Source organism: Dipodomys spectabilis, unplaced genomic scaffold (genome assembly GCF_019054845.1).
Source record: "Dipodomys spectabilis isolate Male_0828 unplaced genomic scaffold, ASM1905484v1 ptg000414l, whole genome shotgun sequence".
NCBI lineage: Eukaryota > Metazoa > Chordata > Mammalia > Rodentia > Heteromyidae > Dipodomys > Dipodomys spectabilis.
Genome location: NW_024871091.1, coordinates 2845323 through 2860858, shown reverse-complemented (window position 1 = coordinate 2860858; position 15536 = coordinate 2845323). Strand labels below are relative to the sequence as shown.

At 36.9% G+C, this 15536-nt stretch overlaps 1 protein-coding gene across 1 annotated transcript in view; it reads left to right on the top strand.

The window, feature by feature from the left end:
• F9 (coagulation factor IX) overlaps positions 1 to 15536 on the top strand; it is a 33155-nt gene that overhangs the window by 5226 nt on the left and 12393 nt on the right. Inside the window, exons 2-5 of the mRNA XM_042667597.1 lie at positions 806 to 969; positions 1600 to 1624; positions 6711 to 6824; positions 14860 to 14988. Coding sequence (XP_042523531.1) covers positions 806 to 969; positions 1600 to 1624; positions 6711 to 6824; positions 14860 to 14988 — 432 coding nt within the window. The remainder of the gene's footprint in view (positions 1 to 805; positions 970 to 1599; positions 1625 to 6710; positions 6825 to 14859; positions 14989 to 15536) is intronic.

Sequence of the window (15536 nt, the reverse complement as noted above, 5' to 3'; positions counted from 1 at the left end):
AATTGTAGGCATCTTCTAGAGTTCCTGTTATTCATGAATAAACAAAATATACATATATGTGGGTATACAAATATATACATATATCTGGGTATATATGTCTAGATGTATACATGTATGTGTATATATAAATGCATGAAGAAAAAAAGAAATATATGCAAACATAGACACAAAGACACCAAGACAGACAAGGAAAGGAGGTAACAATGAACAGAATTTGGATGAAGGCCTCAATCTTTCAGCATTTAGAATAGTCCCTACAAACTAAGCAGTCATAGCTAAACAACTGAAGGCATTGTGGTTCTGAAGCTGGTTTTATTGCAGTGATTTTCCTTTAACATGTAGTGCGAGGTGCTAAGGTTACAATTGCAACTGGATCACAATGAGGCTTCTTGAAGAGATGTTTGTTGCAAGTCATGGACAACTGCATGTTGACACAGCCTGGCTGGGGTGATGGATCACCTTGCAAGGATCTGCAATGAGTTATTTTCAAATGATGACAAAGTGTGAAGTTAATTGCTTATTTGAGAACTTCCATTTCATCCAAAGTAAATTCAAATATGATTTTTTTAAATGTGACCTTTTATTATTGGAGATCTCATGACTGAAAGTAAAATTTAATTTAAATTCCTAAATCCCCATGGGTATGCAGTACGATGGTAACATTACAAATTTTGCCTCCACTTACCAGAGAAAAATTGGCTTTAGGATTACATGGATTAAAAACAAAGCCTTTTTAAGAGATGTGTTTAATATTCATGATAATTTCTTTTTCCAACACTGAGGAATAGTTCCTTTTAATTTTCAGTTTTTCTTGATCAAGAAAATGCCACCAAAGTTCTGAGTCGATTGAGGAGGTATAACTCAGGGAAATTGGAAGAATTTGTTCGAGGAAACCTTGAGAGAGAATGTTTAGAAGAAAGATGTAGTTTTGAAGAAGCACGAGAAGTTTTTGAAAACACTGAAAGAACTGTGAGTATATCCACATAGCAATGGACCAAACACTTTAATTTAGAAAGAAAGAAAGAAAGAGAGAGAGAGAGAAAGAAAGAAAGAAAGAAAAAAGGAAGAAAGAAAGAAAGGAGGGAGGGAGGGAGGGAGGGAGGGAGGGAGGGAGGGAAGGAAGGAAGGAAGGAAGGAAGGAAGGAAGGAAGGAAGGAAGGAAGGAAGGAAGGAAGGAAGGAAGGAAGGAAGGAAGAAAGGAAGAAAGGAAGGAAGGAAGGAAAAGAAAAGAAAAGATGAAAGAAAGATTGTTCTAGTCAGGTGCCAGTGACTCATACCTGTAATCCTATTCAGGAGGCTAAGATCTGAGGATCACAGTTCAAAGCCCTGGCAGACAAATCTGAGAGACTGTCACCTTTAACTAACCACCTGAAAGGTGAAAATGGAGCTGTGGCTCAAGTGATAGACCGTAAGCATTGAGTACCTTGAGTGAAAAAGCTAAGGGACAGTGTCCAGGCCCTGAATTCAAGCCCATGGCACCACAAAAGAAAAAAAAAACATTTCCCTTTGGAAATTTAAAATAGTTCACACTTATAATTGCTATAAAAGAGTAAGACTCACTTAAATGCTATCATTAACTTCTTTTCTTTCTCTTTGTAGACTGAGTTTTGGAAGCAGTATGTTGGTAAGCAATGCATTTTATCCTCTTACTGGTGAATGACACAGTGGATATAGTTGTATACTTGTATACTTTTCCTCTGCTAAGAGGGCTCAGAAAAATCCATTCAACTCTTTACCCCAAGATCAAATGGTAATGCACTCCAGCTTTATGCCAGTGTGGCAGGTAAAAGTTAGAGGGTAAGTACACACTTCCCTGGGGCTCCACAAAGAATATCATTCCACCTCAGGAAGCTGGAAGGTAGAGGCCAAAATGATAGCATTTTAGAAGTGAATGAGAGTTTACCATCCCCAGTCAAACTAAAGATGACAAATGTTTATTGCTTGAATTCCTCCTTGCTTTGTTGGCCTACAGGAACCTCCATGACTGCCCCTTTCCCTCCCTTTCCATTGCCTTCCTGACCTTCTTTCCTGGTCTCTGCTTACACAGTGGATTCCTTGCACACTCCAGCAATGCTGTCATGTCAAAGGCTTTAGCTGACTATTCCTTTTAGCAGGCTTTTGTGAGTTTCCTTTAGGCTCAGTCCTTCACCTCTCCCTCATCTCAACTCTTTGGTCTTTGCCCAAAGATTAGTATGTCAGCGAGGCCCCCCAACTTAGACACCTGTATCCTGCTCTAGTTTTTGCACTACAGGTTGAGTAACACTATAGAATTATCAAATGTTTGGTATCTGAATAGTTTATATATTTCTATTTTAGTTATTAGACTATTTGCAAATATATATATCATTGGATATCTTGAGGATAAGACTCAAACATAAAATTCTTTTAAGCTTCATATATATGATAATATTTCATACAATACCCTAAATCATTTTGTGAGTCAAACATTTTGTGACATGGAATTTTCCACTTGTGATACCACATTGGTATTCAAAATGTTTTACATTTTGGAGCAATTTGGACTACAGATTTTCATGTTGAGGATAGTCAACCATCTTTTGCCATCTAATGTAGCATAGCATTTTGCTTTTATTGAATCATGCTTTTAAATTTTTTCATTTGCATAAAGTAATTGTCCAAAGAAGTTTCACAGTGATACTTACATGCATGCATATAATGTACATTGATCAAATTCACTCTTTTTCTTAACATCTGTTTCCTCTTTTTAATGGTTTTTAGTGAGTTTCACTTTACTATTTTCATAGTCATATATAATACACTTCAATCATGTTCACCTCCTAGCATTTTCTTAACTATACTATTTTCATTGATTTTTTTCCACCCTCCTAGGTAGCAACCTTCAATTTGGTACAGAATCAATTTTTTTGTTTATTGTTGGATTTCTAGCACCTAGAAAAATATCTGAAACAGAGGCACATAGTAAATATTTGTCCAGTGGATTCACCAGAAGTCATACAGAAGGAGAAGTCATCCTTTAAAGACAACTAATTTTAGTTATTTAATTTTCAAATTTTCTATATTTCCATTTTTGTCTTGTCTACCACTAACTTGAAAATTAGCTTAAAATTCAGCAGTAGGATTTTGAGAGGAGGGAAGTTTCATAAATTAGCTTCCTTCAGGCCATCTGCATAAAAAGAGATAAATTAGCCTGGACACTACCTTCACTAAGTTCCATCAGCTTGATATCCAATTCTGTTTTTCACAGTTCTGCTCTGGAGACACCACTGAACATTTTCATCCTTCCACAGCCTTGCAATTTCCCATTTCTGTTTTAATTCATGAGAGAAGAAGTACACTCTGCTATATTGTTTCATCTACCTTCCCTTGTTCTTCAGGATGAGTGTTAGCATACCACTTCCACTGAGTTCATTCCAACAAGCCTCTTGGTTCTCTCTTCCTACTGAATTAGTCTGTGCTGTGCATGTAATCCCAGCTCTCAAGAAGCAAGGAAGGAGTCTTATGCATTCAAGGCCAGTAGTGAATGACTAAGTTCCTATTGAGTTGCTCTGTAACCCAGGATATCCTGGGCAAAACTGCCTCAAAAAACAAACGACCATAACTTTTAATTTTGTGGCTTATTTTTGTGTGTGCTAGTCCTGGGGCTTGAACTTTGGGCCTAACATCTGTCCCTCAGCCTCTTTTTGCTCAAGGCTAACACTCTACCACTTGAGCCACAGTGTCACGTCTAGCTTTTTCTCAGTAGTTTATTAGAGATAAGAATCTCATGGGCTTTACTGCCCTGTCTGGCCTTGAACCACTATCCTCAGAGCTCAGCCTTCTGAGTAGCTATGATACAGGCATAAGCCACCAACACCTGGCTTATGGCTTATTTTTTTTAAGCAATGATAGCTACTTTTTCAAAACCAGTACTTATTGTGTGTTTAACCTTCCAAAATCTTCTTTTCATTACTCAAAGTACTGTTTCTGTCACTATCTACAAGAAAATAAACCCCCAAAAAGGAACCAAGTCCATGCCTCTTTTTACTTGCAGTTGAAATTCCTAATGGCCACAGAAGTGGCCTATGCTAACTACATTTCCCATAAAGGAGGGATGCAGGCTGCTCACTGCTGTCCTATTCCCTACCATGAGCTCATCTACTTGAAGAAGCACCATCACCGGGTCTCATTAACTAGCCTTTGCCAGGTACCTTATACAATGAGGTCCATATAGGCAGTATATGCAGTGCCTATCACATTGAACTCTCATGTAATCCTTGTGAATAAAGTATTATGAATGTCATTTTGCAGCTTTGCAGAGAAGGAAATGGAAGCTTCACAAGGTTAAGGGATTGCTAAAAGGACACTCACCCAGGGATTCATGATGCCCAGGAGAGAACTTAACCCATTGCTTTCACTATGACATCTCATGGTTTTCAAATCCAAACATGGTTACTCATTAAACAGAAACTAGTGGCTTTAAACAGAAATCTGTCACTTGGCAAGCAATGTCTTGTCTCCTGTTGTCTTTGACCCCTACTGGCTAGAGCTTTGTCTCAGCACACAGTACACACAGACACAACCCAAGGATTATAGGATAAAATGACACTCATTTTGAAGATATGTCTCAGCAAATGAGTTCCTGTGCCGCTGGCTGCAAGCCCAGACCCTTTCAGTGAAACATCCTAAATAATTCAGATTTGTTAGTCCATAATATAAAGTGCAAATGTAGCTCATTTTTTAGACCAGTTCTGAACATCAATAATAATAAACCAGAGATAACGTATTTTGTTTTCATAGGATTGGAACAAATTGAAGTATCTGCACAAAAGCACATTGGATCAAGGGGCAGAGGGAACAAAGGTCTAATTTTACAGCAAGCTGATTTTCCACAGGCTATTTCTAAGAAGGAGATATTAGCTCTTTAGTCAATGAAACTTGGACACTAGCTTTTGTCTGAGACTAGGGAGAATGAGCAGACATCTACAAACTAGGTGTTAGGAAGCTATGCCACAAAGTATAAGTAATAATTGGAAATGCTCATTTGATTTTCCCCTTTCTTTCTTTTTTTCATTTTTTTCTTTTTTTTAATTTTTATTGTGAAAATACTGTACAGAGGGGTTACAATTACATGGGCAAGGTAATGAGTACATTTCTTATCAAGCATTGTAGCCTCCTCCTTTGTTTCCCCTTCCCATCCCTTCCCATCCTCCTCTGCCCCCCCACCCAATCCCCCCCCCCCACAAAGTTGTAAAATTCGTTTTCGACATAACGACTTGTACATCTCATTGTTGCAATGGGCTCACCTGTATCCCTATTTAAACGATTTGTTTTTTCCCTTCCCTTCCACAAATTATACTGACATCAAATACAGTGAAAGCAGGGGTTATACCGTGGGGGAGGGACATACAAAGCAACAAAGAAATCATCTTATAAATGTGTTAGAAGAGGAAAGAAGGATGGCCAATAGACACATGAAGAAATGCTCAACCTCCCTAGCCATAAAATAAATGCAAATCAAAACAACACTGAGATACCACCTCACCCCAGTTAGAATGGCTATAATCAAGAACTCTAATAACAACAGATGCTGGAGGGGATGTGGACAGAAGGGAACACTACTGCATTGTTGGTGGGAGTGTAAACTTCCTTCTTTTTTCTTTCTTTCATCCTTATGATCATCATTATTGCTTGCTCTTTTCGTTCCTATATATTGGGTCTTGCTAATGTAGCTCAATCGTTTTCCTTTGGAGCCATTTTTCTTAGTCTGAAGTACATAACACATTTCCTTTCTGGTTGTATACATCCTTTCTCCTAAGCTTTCTTAGAAGGGTGAATTGAGGCAGAGCACTAACAAGTCAAACAAGGATTCCCTTTCCATCCTTACCCTTCCCTTCTCCCTACACCTTCCTCCTGTTTTCTTACCATTGTCTCCAAATGCTGCCAATAACTCTGCAAATAGAGAAACTTCAGAAAACAGAGAATGGAAAAAGATAATCTATAGAGCACATTAAATACATTATATATTTCCTTTCATGGAATTGGAGCAAATTGAAATATCTGTGGAAAAGCATATATTGGGATCAAGGGGCAGAGAGAACTAGATCTAATCTTTACCACAAGCTGATTTCTCATTTTTGTCTAGACCATTTGGAACCTAATTTATAAACAGTAAATTACCTTTAAGCCACAAAAGATGCATCTGGCATCTTGCCTATTTGTCTTGAGTCTTTCCTTCCAATGATACTTAAAACATTAGAACACAATACAAAAAAAATAGATGCATTAGTTCTATGCCTTTAGTTGAATGGAAGCACCATTTGTCTTCTAGCTCAGCTTGTTTCACAACACCTTCAGTAAAGCAGGCCTTGCAGGACACATAACTAGTATTTGTTGAAGTGATCTGATTTCATTTTATTTTGAATTAATTCTTGTATCATTATAATCTTAGGCTGATACAGTATATTTCCACGCACCAATCTTCTCTCTCTTTCCATGATAACATAAATTGTGTGCATACCTTCCTCAGGACAATTTCTGGGACAGTGTAACTCTGAAAACTTTACCTGGGTGGCTATTAGAAAACTCTGAGAGGCAGGAACATCACTTGTCTATAGGTCTTTGGTATCTGGCTTTCGGTAGTTCTACTCTGACCTTTAAATCAAACTCCTATCATCAGAAGTCTGTCCAGGGGAACCATGGGTATTCTAAGCAATGTATGTAATAATTCAATTTCTTAACCCAACTCAAAGATGGAGATCAATGTGAGTCTAATCCATGTTTAAATGGCGGCAGTTGCAAGGATGATATCAATTCCTATGAATGTTGGTGTAAACTTGGATTTGAAGGAAAGAATTGTGAATTAGGTAAGTAAATATTCTGTTATTCAAAGTTTCTTTTTGAAATCGGATGAAACTGGAAAATGCCATATTTATGTATCATGTTTCTCTTAGAAACATATTTTCAAACCTTATAAACATTCACTTCATCTGTATTTACATTCTCAGGGTATATATTCAAGAAACTATGTTTAGAGCATTAACATTTGGTAGCTAGTATACAGTGGCAATATGTTTCCATTCACTTTATTTACTAAGCCTTAATATAGCCATATGGGGTCAGTACTATTCTGTAAAGATGGCAAAATTATAGTCCCAATATGTCAAAATAAGTCATTTGAATGACTGAGCCAATACTTGAATTTTAGTTTGACCAAAACACAAGTTTCTAATGACTGTACTCAAACCTTCAAGAAAACTGAACTCAGAAAACTGAACTTGTGACTAAATTGCTAACAACCTAGGAAGTAGATGTAGGTAACATAGAACTGGGACACGACAGATCAATTATTTTAATAGAATATGAACTGGTCTACACAAGGAAATTTGTTAAGAAAATTCAGGGGTTATTCCTGAGTTTGACCATATTGATTACATTTTTAAAAGGCAACATAACACATCTAAGTCTACTGTCCATCTTCTCTTCTCATAGTCTATAAATAATTTTAAGGTTTCTGGAACAGTAAACCTCAGAGTTCTTTATCTACTGATCATTACAACCGAATGCAATACTATTAATATTGTAACTATGCAAAGCCCACAGTGCTAAGATGGGACTGAAACCATAGGAAAATAGAGATACAATTTTAGAGAAAGAATTTAACACCATGGGCGAGATGAGTAAGGATAAAGTGTAGAAAATTAGCAAGACCATTGGTAAGGCATTATAACCTTCCATTTGACAGATGAAAAGGACATGAAAGGAAAGGAAATTAAATGAAATGTAGCAGCTGCAGTTGTCCTGTTGAAAATGGGGGAAAAAAAGTCAACTGTAATGTTCAAAAATCTTTCCAATTCTTAGAAGGAATTCATTGATCATCTTCCTTTGAAATATAAAAGATGTCAGAAGAAAAGAAAAAGTTGACAGAGCAAAAGCATTTAAAAAGAAGAAAAGAGGGAATGCAGGTGGATGAATTAGTCTATCTGGGTTGGACTTACATTTCTTTAGGTTTGTCAGTGTGGGAACAAACCAATACCTTGGGTTACCTTTCCTGTGGGTGTGTTATTTGGTTCAACATCTCTATAGTGCTATTTTCATCTGGAAGATTATAATTTCAAATGCAGATTTCCCTATGTGAATTGCATCTTGCTATTATAGAAGCATATAGAAATTCTTGGGTTACTTACTCATTATTGGTGTAAATAATGTAACCATTAAGGCTGAGGGAATGAATAATTCAATTAGTCTTAGTTACAGCTGCAGGATACAATGTAATAAGCTATCTTTATCTAGTTAACAATTCAAATGCTTTAAAAGGAGCAAGAGAATAGCTTCAAGGAATGTAAGTAAACACACAACAGTTCTCTAACAGGGTAGTGAATGTATGAGGTCCTTGTACACAGAGAAAACATGCTAAGTCTACAACTGGCACCTTCTGTATACTTCTGGGTTCCCGCATTTCTGTTTGGTCAGGACTCAGGCTATACTGAAGTGACAACCACAGTGGACCTCGAAAGCACATTGATCTTTCCCATTTTGGCTCTGTTAGCTCAGAAACAAAATGGAAATTGTCTCAGAATGCTCTTTATCTCAGATGCCAGAGGACAGCAACGATGAAGCATATATGAATTCCCACTTAAGCTTATTGCTTCAAGTTGAAGTAAGGACTAATCTCAGAAGCCACTAGAGTATCTGAGCCCCAAGTCTGTTGCTTGACCGTGTCATGAAAATACATTTTCTTTTTCCCATGTTCATGACACTTTTTCTAAAGCCAACACATACAAATATCCAAGGCATGCTTTCTAGTTAGAAGAATGATGATCTGACTAGTAGGTAGCTTTGGCTAGAATAAATACCTTTGTACGTGCCCAGCTATACATCAAATCCAAATTGCTTTCTAATAGAGCAAAGTATGGAAGAATTTGGTCATCCTTACCTCTTATGAAGTATAATAGGAAGCATGTGCCCTCATTGTGGGCAAGGTGGAAGAAAGTGAACATAAGGACAGAAATGTTCCCTCTCTCTTTCTTTTTCATGTTTGGCAGTACATCTCAGACACCACTGTTTTATTTACTGTGTGATTTGGGGGCAGGAAAAATATTGAGTTTAGCTGAATAACAACACATATTATAGTGAGCTTGTTAAATAGAACAACTTTTGCTTAACCTGTGGTTGGCAAATCAGGAAAGGTGTATGCAAAATAAAAGATAACAAAATATGATACCTTTAATAAGTCAGCATAAAGGGAAGTAGAAATCGTGTCTATGCTAAAAAGATACCTTAAGATATTGTTCATCACATAGTCTAGGCATTGAGACCAACCTCAGAACAAGGAAAAGCCATGCTTAGCATATTGGGTAACATCTAATTGCTCAGGAATTGATGAGTTCCATTCTGACTGTGTCTTAAGTCCTACTCTACTGACTTCTCCTCTGGAGTTCCTTGTTCTATTAGACATTTCCAGAATCATGAGTCTTTTACCTCGGAGTTAAAATAATCTGCTGATTAGGCAGCAATATTTCCTTCTATATGCACAAACCAAGATGGACACCAAGAGCAGCAACATCTATGCTGAGCATATATAGAACAGTGACAAATGAAAGAAAAAGATTGAGGCCTGGTTACATAGCCAAAGATACCAAGTCATTATTAAGACAATCACACAAAGTTTACTCATTCCCATCATACTCTCCCTGGGCAAAAGCAGGCTATTCTGACTACTCACTTCTGTTAACATATCATAATCTCACACTGACTGAACACTTTCTACACATGGTATTTGACTTGGCTGAACACTTTAGACTTATTCTGTAGCAACAGTATGATAACTAGCTATATGAAAAGAGCCAGGGATGTTATCATCATTCATTATGAGAAAAGTCCTAACAATATGTAAACTAAAAGGACCAGTGCCATCTTGTTGGAACCTGCAATTAACGGATTACTAGTGGATTAGTAGTAGGAAGAACTAAAGCTCAGACTGGTTCTTTTGTTCACCCAGTAACAGGTGACTATGAATTAATTATGACATTACTCTATGGAAGCATATATAACACCAAGTTTTACAATTTAGATTCATCACACAAAAAAATGTATACCAGACCCAGCAGGTAGCCAGTGGCTCATGCCTGAAATCCTAACTAATCAGGAGGCTGAGATTTGAAGATTGCTGTTAAAAACTAGCTCAGCCAGGAAAGTCTCTGAAAGTCTTGTCTCCAATTAACTACCAAAAAGCCAGAAGTACAGATGTGGTAGAGCATTAGTCTTGAGCACAAAAGCACAAGGACAGTGCTCAGGCTCTGAGTTCAAGCCCTAGGTCTAGCCCCAAAAAAATTTATACTAGGCATGGAGGACTATCCTTGTAACTTCAGCAGTTGGAAGGTGGAGGTAGAAATATAGATGATAGATAAATAGACAGATAGATAGACATAGAGATATAGATATACTAATATAAATATGTTGATAATATATATATTTGCATATGTCTATAATATAATACAATATATGTGGTATATATTTGTATGTTTATGTACTAATATTTGTATATCTGTGTATAGTTAAATATACATGTTATAGATATAAAATATTCTCCAAGAGTGTAGCTATTCTATTAGCATACTTGTTCCATAACTAAGAAAAATCTTATTTTTTAGGCCACGCAATCCTAGGGCAGTGGAGACAGTGAGGCAGGAAGACTGAGGCAGTAAGGAAAAAAAAACATAAGATAATGAATTGTCAAAATACTTACCTATAACTGCCACTGATTGCTTCATCTCCTGGGATGTCTCCAAAAAGCCAGATGAATATATCTCAGCATACTCCACCTGACAGGAAAGGAGAGGTGAAAGAATTTGTCCCGGGCACTGGTGGCTCAAGCCTGTAATCCTAGCTACTCAGGAGGCTGAGATCTGAGGATCACAGTCCAAAGTCAGCCGGTGCAGGAAAGTCTGTGAGACTCTTATCTCCAGTAAACCACCAGAAAACTGGAAGTGGTGCTGTGGCTCAAGTGGTAGAATGCTCACCTTGAGCTGAAGAGCGCAGAGACAGTGCCCAACCCCAGAGTTCAAGCCCCATGATCGACCAAAAAAAAAAAAAAAAAGAATTTGTCCCTCAGCATCTGTCTCCAATTGGTCAAAAGTTCAACCTACGGGGCATTAACTTCCCTAGATGTCCCAGTTGGGCTATGCTTGGACACCCAGATAGTTACATGGCATCCCATGCCTCAGCATCAACAGGGAAACTCCAAGGCAAGAGGTAAATTGTACATAGAACAGAATGTGAGCCAAGGCAATTCAAATCAACACCTGTATGAAGTTCATTGACATTTATGTAGAGCTGATCATCACAGTATTAGAAAAAGCCACAGGAGAGGCTGAAAAGAACAAAAGTGGTGCATAGGAGGCGTCAACTCCAATGACTCATTTTCAAACTTCTTATAACTGCAGAGACCTTTGAGCATTTCTATTTAAAAGCTGGACTGTGGTTGAACACATAGGGAAGGAGGAGGTGCCTTATATTCATTCTCTTCCTGTACTGCTCTAGACACAGAAATATGTCCAAGGCAGAACCTGTTTCTCTTGACTCAGAAAGACTCAGCTAACAAGCCCTACACCATGCTACTTCCTATTATTCAGACTGCATAAGAGAAACAAAGGAAAGGCACAGGAAATAGAAAATACAAAGTAGATGGCAGGAATAAGCCAATTCTGTCAAGAATTCCAAGTAACATGAATTGGGATTAAACTAATCTATTAATGATAACTTTCCATTTGGAATTAAAATCTAATTGCATACTGTGGACAAAAGAAATACTCAAAAAATAATTACACTGAGAGGTTAAACGCAAGAGTTGTAAATGTTAACAGAAACTGCAAAGCAATCTTAATATCAGACAAAATAGAATTCAAAGGAAGCAGTTTTACCTGAAAAAAATATATTGTATTCATATCAGAGACATTGCATAAGATAAGGAAGCATAGGTCACTAGAATGTTTAGCACTGTTAATATGTAATGTTTCCACCACTTAGCTTCCTTAAAGGATGCTATATGATGCTTATGTTTGATATATACCCACCTCAGCCAGCAAGCTTCTTTTAGTCTTATATGGACTCTCCAGGACTGCAATTTCTAGGGTTCTCCATATTTTACTTTTGGAGGTAGTTATTAACCTATCTAGCTCAGGAAGTCAAGCATCTCCTTGAATAATAAAGCAACAGAGGATATACTTCAGTTAGGAGAGCTAGTGACAACCTGAAAATATGGAATTGCTTTTATCTTTAGCCATTGGAAGAAATAAGTAAAAACTATAACTTTCAAATGATTATACATTTAGACAATGCAAAGCACATAAATAATTAGAATAAATGCACCAAGAAAGGCTGCTAGATATAGACTCCAGATTCAAATAACCATTATGTGCCTATACTAGTGACAATTAGACAATTAAATTAAGTGCTTAGGAATAAATAAAAGAAGGCTATACAAGAGCTGGGCAACAGTGGCTCAAGTGTCTGAGATCTGGAGGATCATGGTTTGAGGCCAGCCTTGGCAGAAAAGTCTATGAGACTCCATCTCCAAAATAACCAACAAAAATCCCGGTTGGAAGCATAACTCAATAGTAGAGCACCAGATTAGCAAATATGAGGCCCTGAGTTTAAGCTTCAGTACTAGACAAAGGGGGAAAGAGAAAGAACAGTAATAGAAGTATAAAGAGAAAAAGGAGGAGGAGAAATAAGAGGAAGCGAAGAAAAGGAATACAAGAGCTCTACACAAAAAAATGAAACATGGATTAATGAATACAATATATAACATGTATCATTTATCTCCTAAAGTCATTCAATGCAGTACTAATCAAAGCCATGGAAGAACAGGATTGAGAAGGTAATTCTAGCATGTAGATATATGAAAACGCAAAAGTCCAAAGAGAGCTCAGATAAATTAGAGGATGAACAAATTTGGAGTATGTATATTGGAGTATGTATATTTACAGAGATACATTAAGATAGTGTGGTATTGACTCAAAGTAGATAAATAGATCCAAGTAACAGAATTAGAAATCCCCAGAATATATGTACACATGCATAGAGACTTGGTTTATGGCAGAGGTACCTCTGCAATGGAGTGGAGAATGGCTGTTTTCAGTAAGCCGTGATGGGCAAATTATAAATTCACATGGGGAAAGTACATGTGTATCCTTCCTCTTACCATGTTTCATAATCGAATCCAAGTGCGCTAAGGACCTAAATATAATATTTTATATTTGTTGTATATATTATGCTGACCTTGGGGTAAGCAAAAATCTCTTAGATACAAAAAGCAACCACCTATGTATACACAATGTAATTCTATGCCTCCATCAGAAAGAATGACATTGCCCCATTTGTTAGGAAATGGAAAGACTTGGAAAAAATTATATGAAGTGAAAGTAAGCCAAGCCCAAAGAAACATAGGTCCCATGGTTTCCCTTATTTGCAATATCTAGTATATGTATGAGTCAAGCAGAAAAGGTCAGATAAGGTGATGTTAGGAAAATGAACCCTAAGATATGTATTTAAATGGTTTTTTCTTTCATGCATTTGTTTCTAACAGATTTATAAGATTATTTCTTTGTTGCTTTGTATGTCCCTCCCCCACAGTATAACCCCTGATTTCACTGTATTTGATGTCGGTATAATTTGTGGAAGGGAAGGGGAAAAACTAGTCGTTTAAATAAGGATACAGGTGGACCCATTGCAACAATGAGAAGTACAAGTCGTTATGCTGAAAATGAACTTTACAACTTTGGTGCGGGGGGAGGGGGAGGGTACGGGGAGGGTTGGGTGTGGGGGGGAGGATGGGAGAGGATGGGAAGGGGAAACAAAGGAGGAGGCTACAATGCTTGATAAGAAATGTACTCATTATCTTGCCCATGTAATTGTAACTCCTCTGTACAGTATTTTCACAATAAAAAATAAATTTAAAAAACAAAACAAAACAAAAAGCACCCACCACAAACAACTATATTGATAAATTGGATCATATTAAAAACTATGAATTTCTGTTCAGCAAGACAGAGAGAAAAAGCAAGTCTGGTAGAAGGTATCTGCAATGCAGAGATATCCACTAACTAGAATGTTCAGACACTGCTGGTGGTGACTTAAATGTGTATTGTCACTTCAGAAAGTAGCTGAATATATAAATCAAGCATTCATCTCCTTAGTATAAATCTAGTAAAAATGTATGCTTGTATTACCTAAAGGTATGTATAACCATATCCATTACAATATTATGCATAGGAGCAAAAACTGGAAACAATACAGCAGAATTGGTGAATAAAAGTTGCAAGATAAATACAATGAAGTACTACACCGCAAGAAAAATGGACTAGTATTCTGCCAAATCATGTATCTGAAACTCCTAAAATGCCCAATGAAAGACACAAAAAAGTATATATTATTAGTTTCTCTTTGTATCAAGTTCACAAACTAGCACAATTGTTCATTGTGTTAAAAGTCTGTATACTGGTAATCTTTGAAAAGACATAGGATAGAGCAATTGCAAGGGAAGATGATGAGAGTTTTGGGGGTTTGATACTGTCCCAGCAGTGTTTAAACAAGTATTCAAAAGCAGTGGATCCTTTTCCATATTTGTGTCACACTTCAACAAACAGAAGTTTCATTGCAGCCCGTGATTTAGTGAAAGTAGACTATTTTATCATTTTGTTCTATATCAAATCAAAGTATTGCTTATTAGTATGTCTTAATGGAAATTACCTTTCTTTCCATCTTACCTCAAGGCTCCAAAGTTTCTTGCCATGAATGCTCCCAGCTTATACTTGAGCCACTCATGAGTCAACAGCTCCGTGTACGCTTTCGAAGGATATGTGAAATAATGCTATTGCTATTGATTTTGCTTTATTTCAGATGCAACATGTAACATTAAGAATGGCAGGTGCAAGCAGTTTTGTAAAAATGGCACTGGGAACCAGGTGATTTGTTCCTGTACTGAGGGATACAAGCTTGCAGAAAACCAGAAGTCCTGTGAACCAGCAGGTCAAAATCTAAAGTTTTAGAAGAAAACTTACATTTAGAACTTTTAACATTTCACCGATCTAATTTTATTCCGTAACTTGTAACCTATTTCCTTGTCAAGTCAAACAAAAGATTGGTAGCTTCCAAATTGCGTCATCTCAGATATAAATCCTATAACTAGCTATCTATTATATTTATAATTCAGCTGAGTGCTGGTGGCTCACGCCTATTATAGTAGCCTATTATAGGATTATCCTAGCTACTTGGTAGGTTGAGATCTGAAGATCATGGATCAAAGTCAGCCAAAGTGGACCTGTGATTCTGGTGGTAATAAAGCTAAGAGACAATGCTCAGGTTCTGAGTTAAAGATTCTGTAGCAGCATATATACATATATATAATTGATTAAATCACACAGTAAAGTAATATCTCTTGTAGTATCTCATAATACTATAAGATACACAAAATATTGACTAAATAATGTTTCATGTAAAAGGAAGTGAATTGTAAGCATGAGTCCAGACAGGCCTGGTTAATTTAAAGAGACTCCTCACTGGTCATAAGTCCAGTT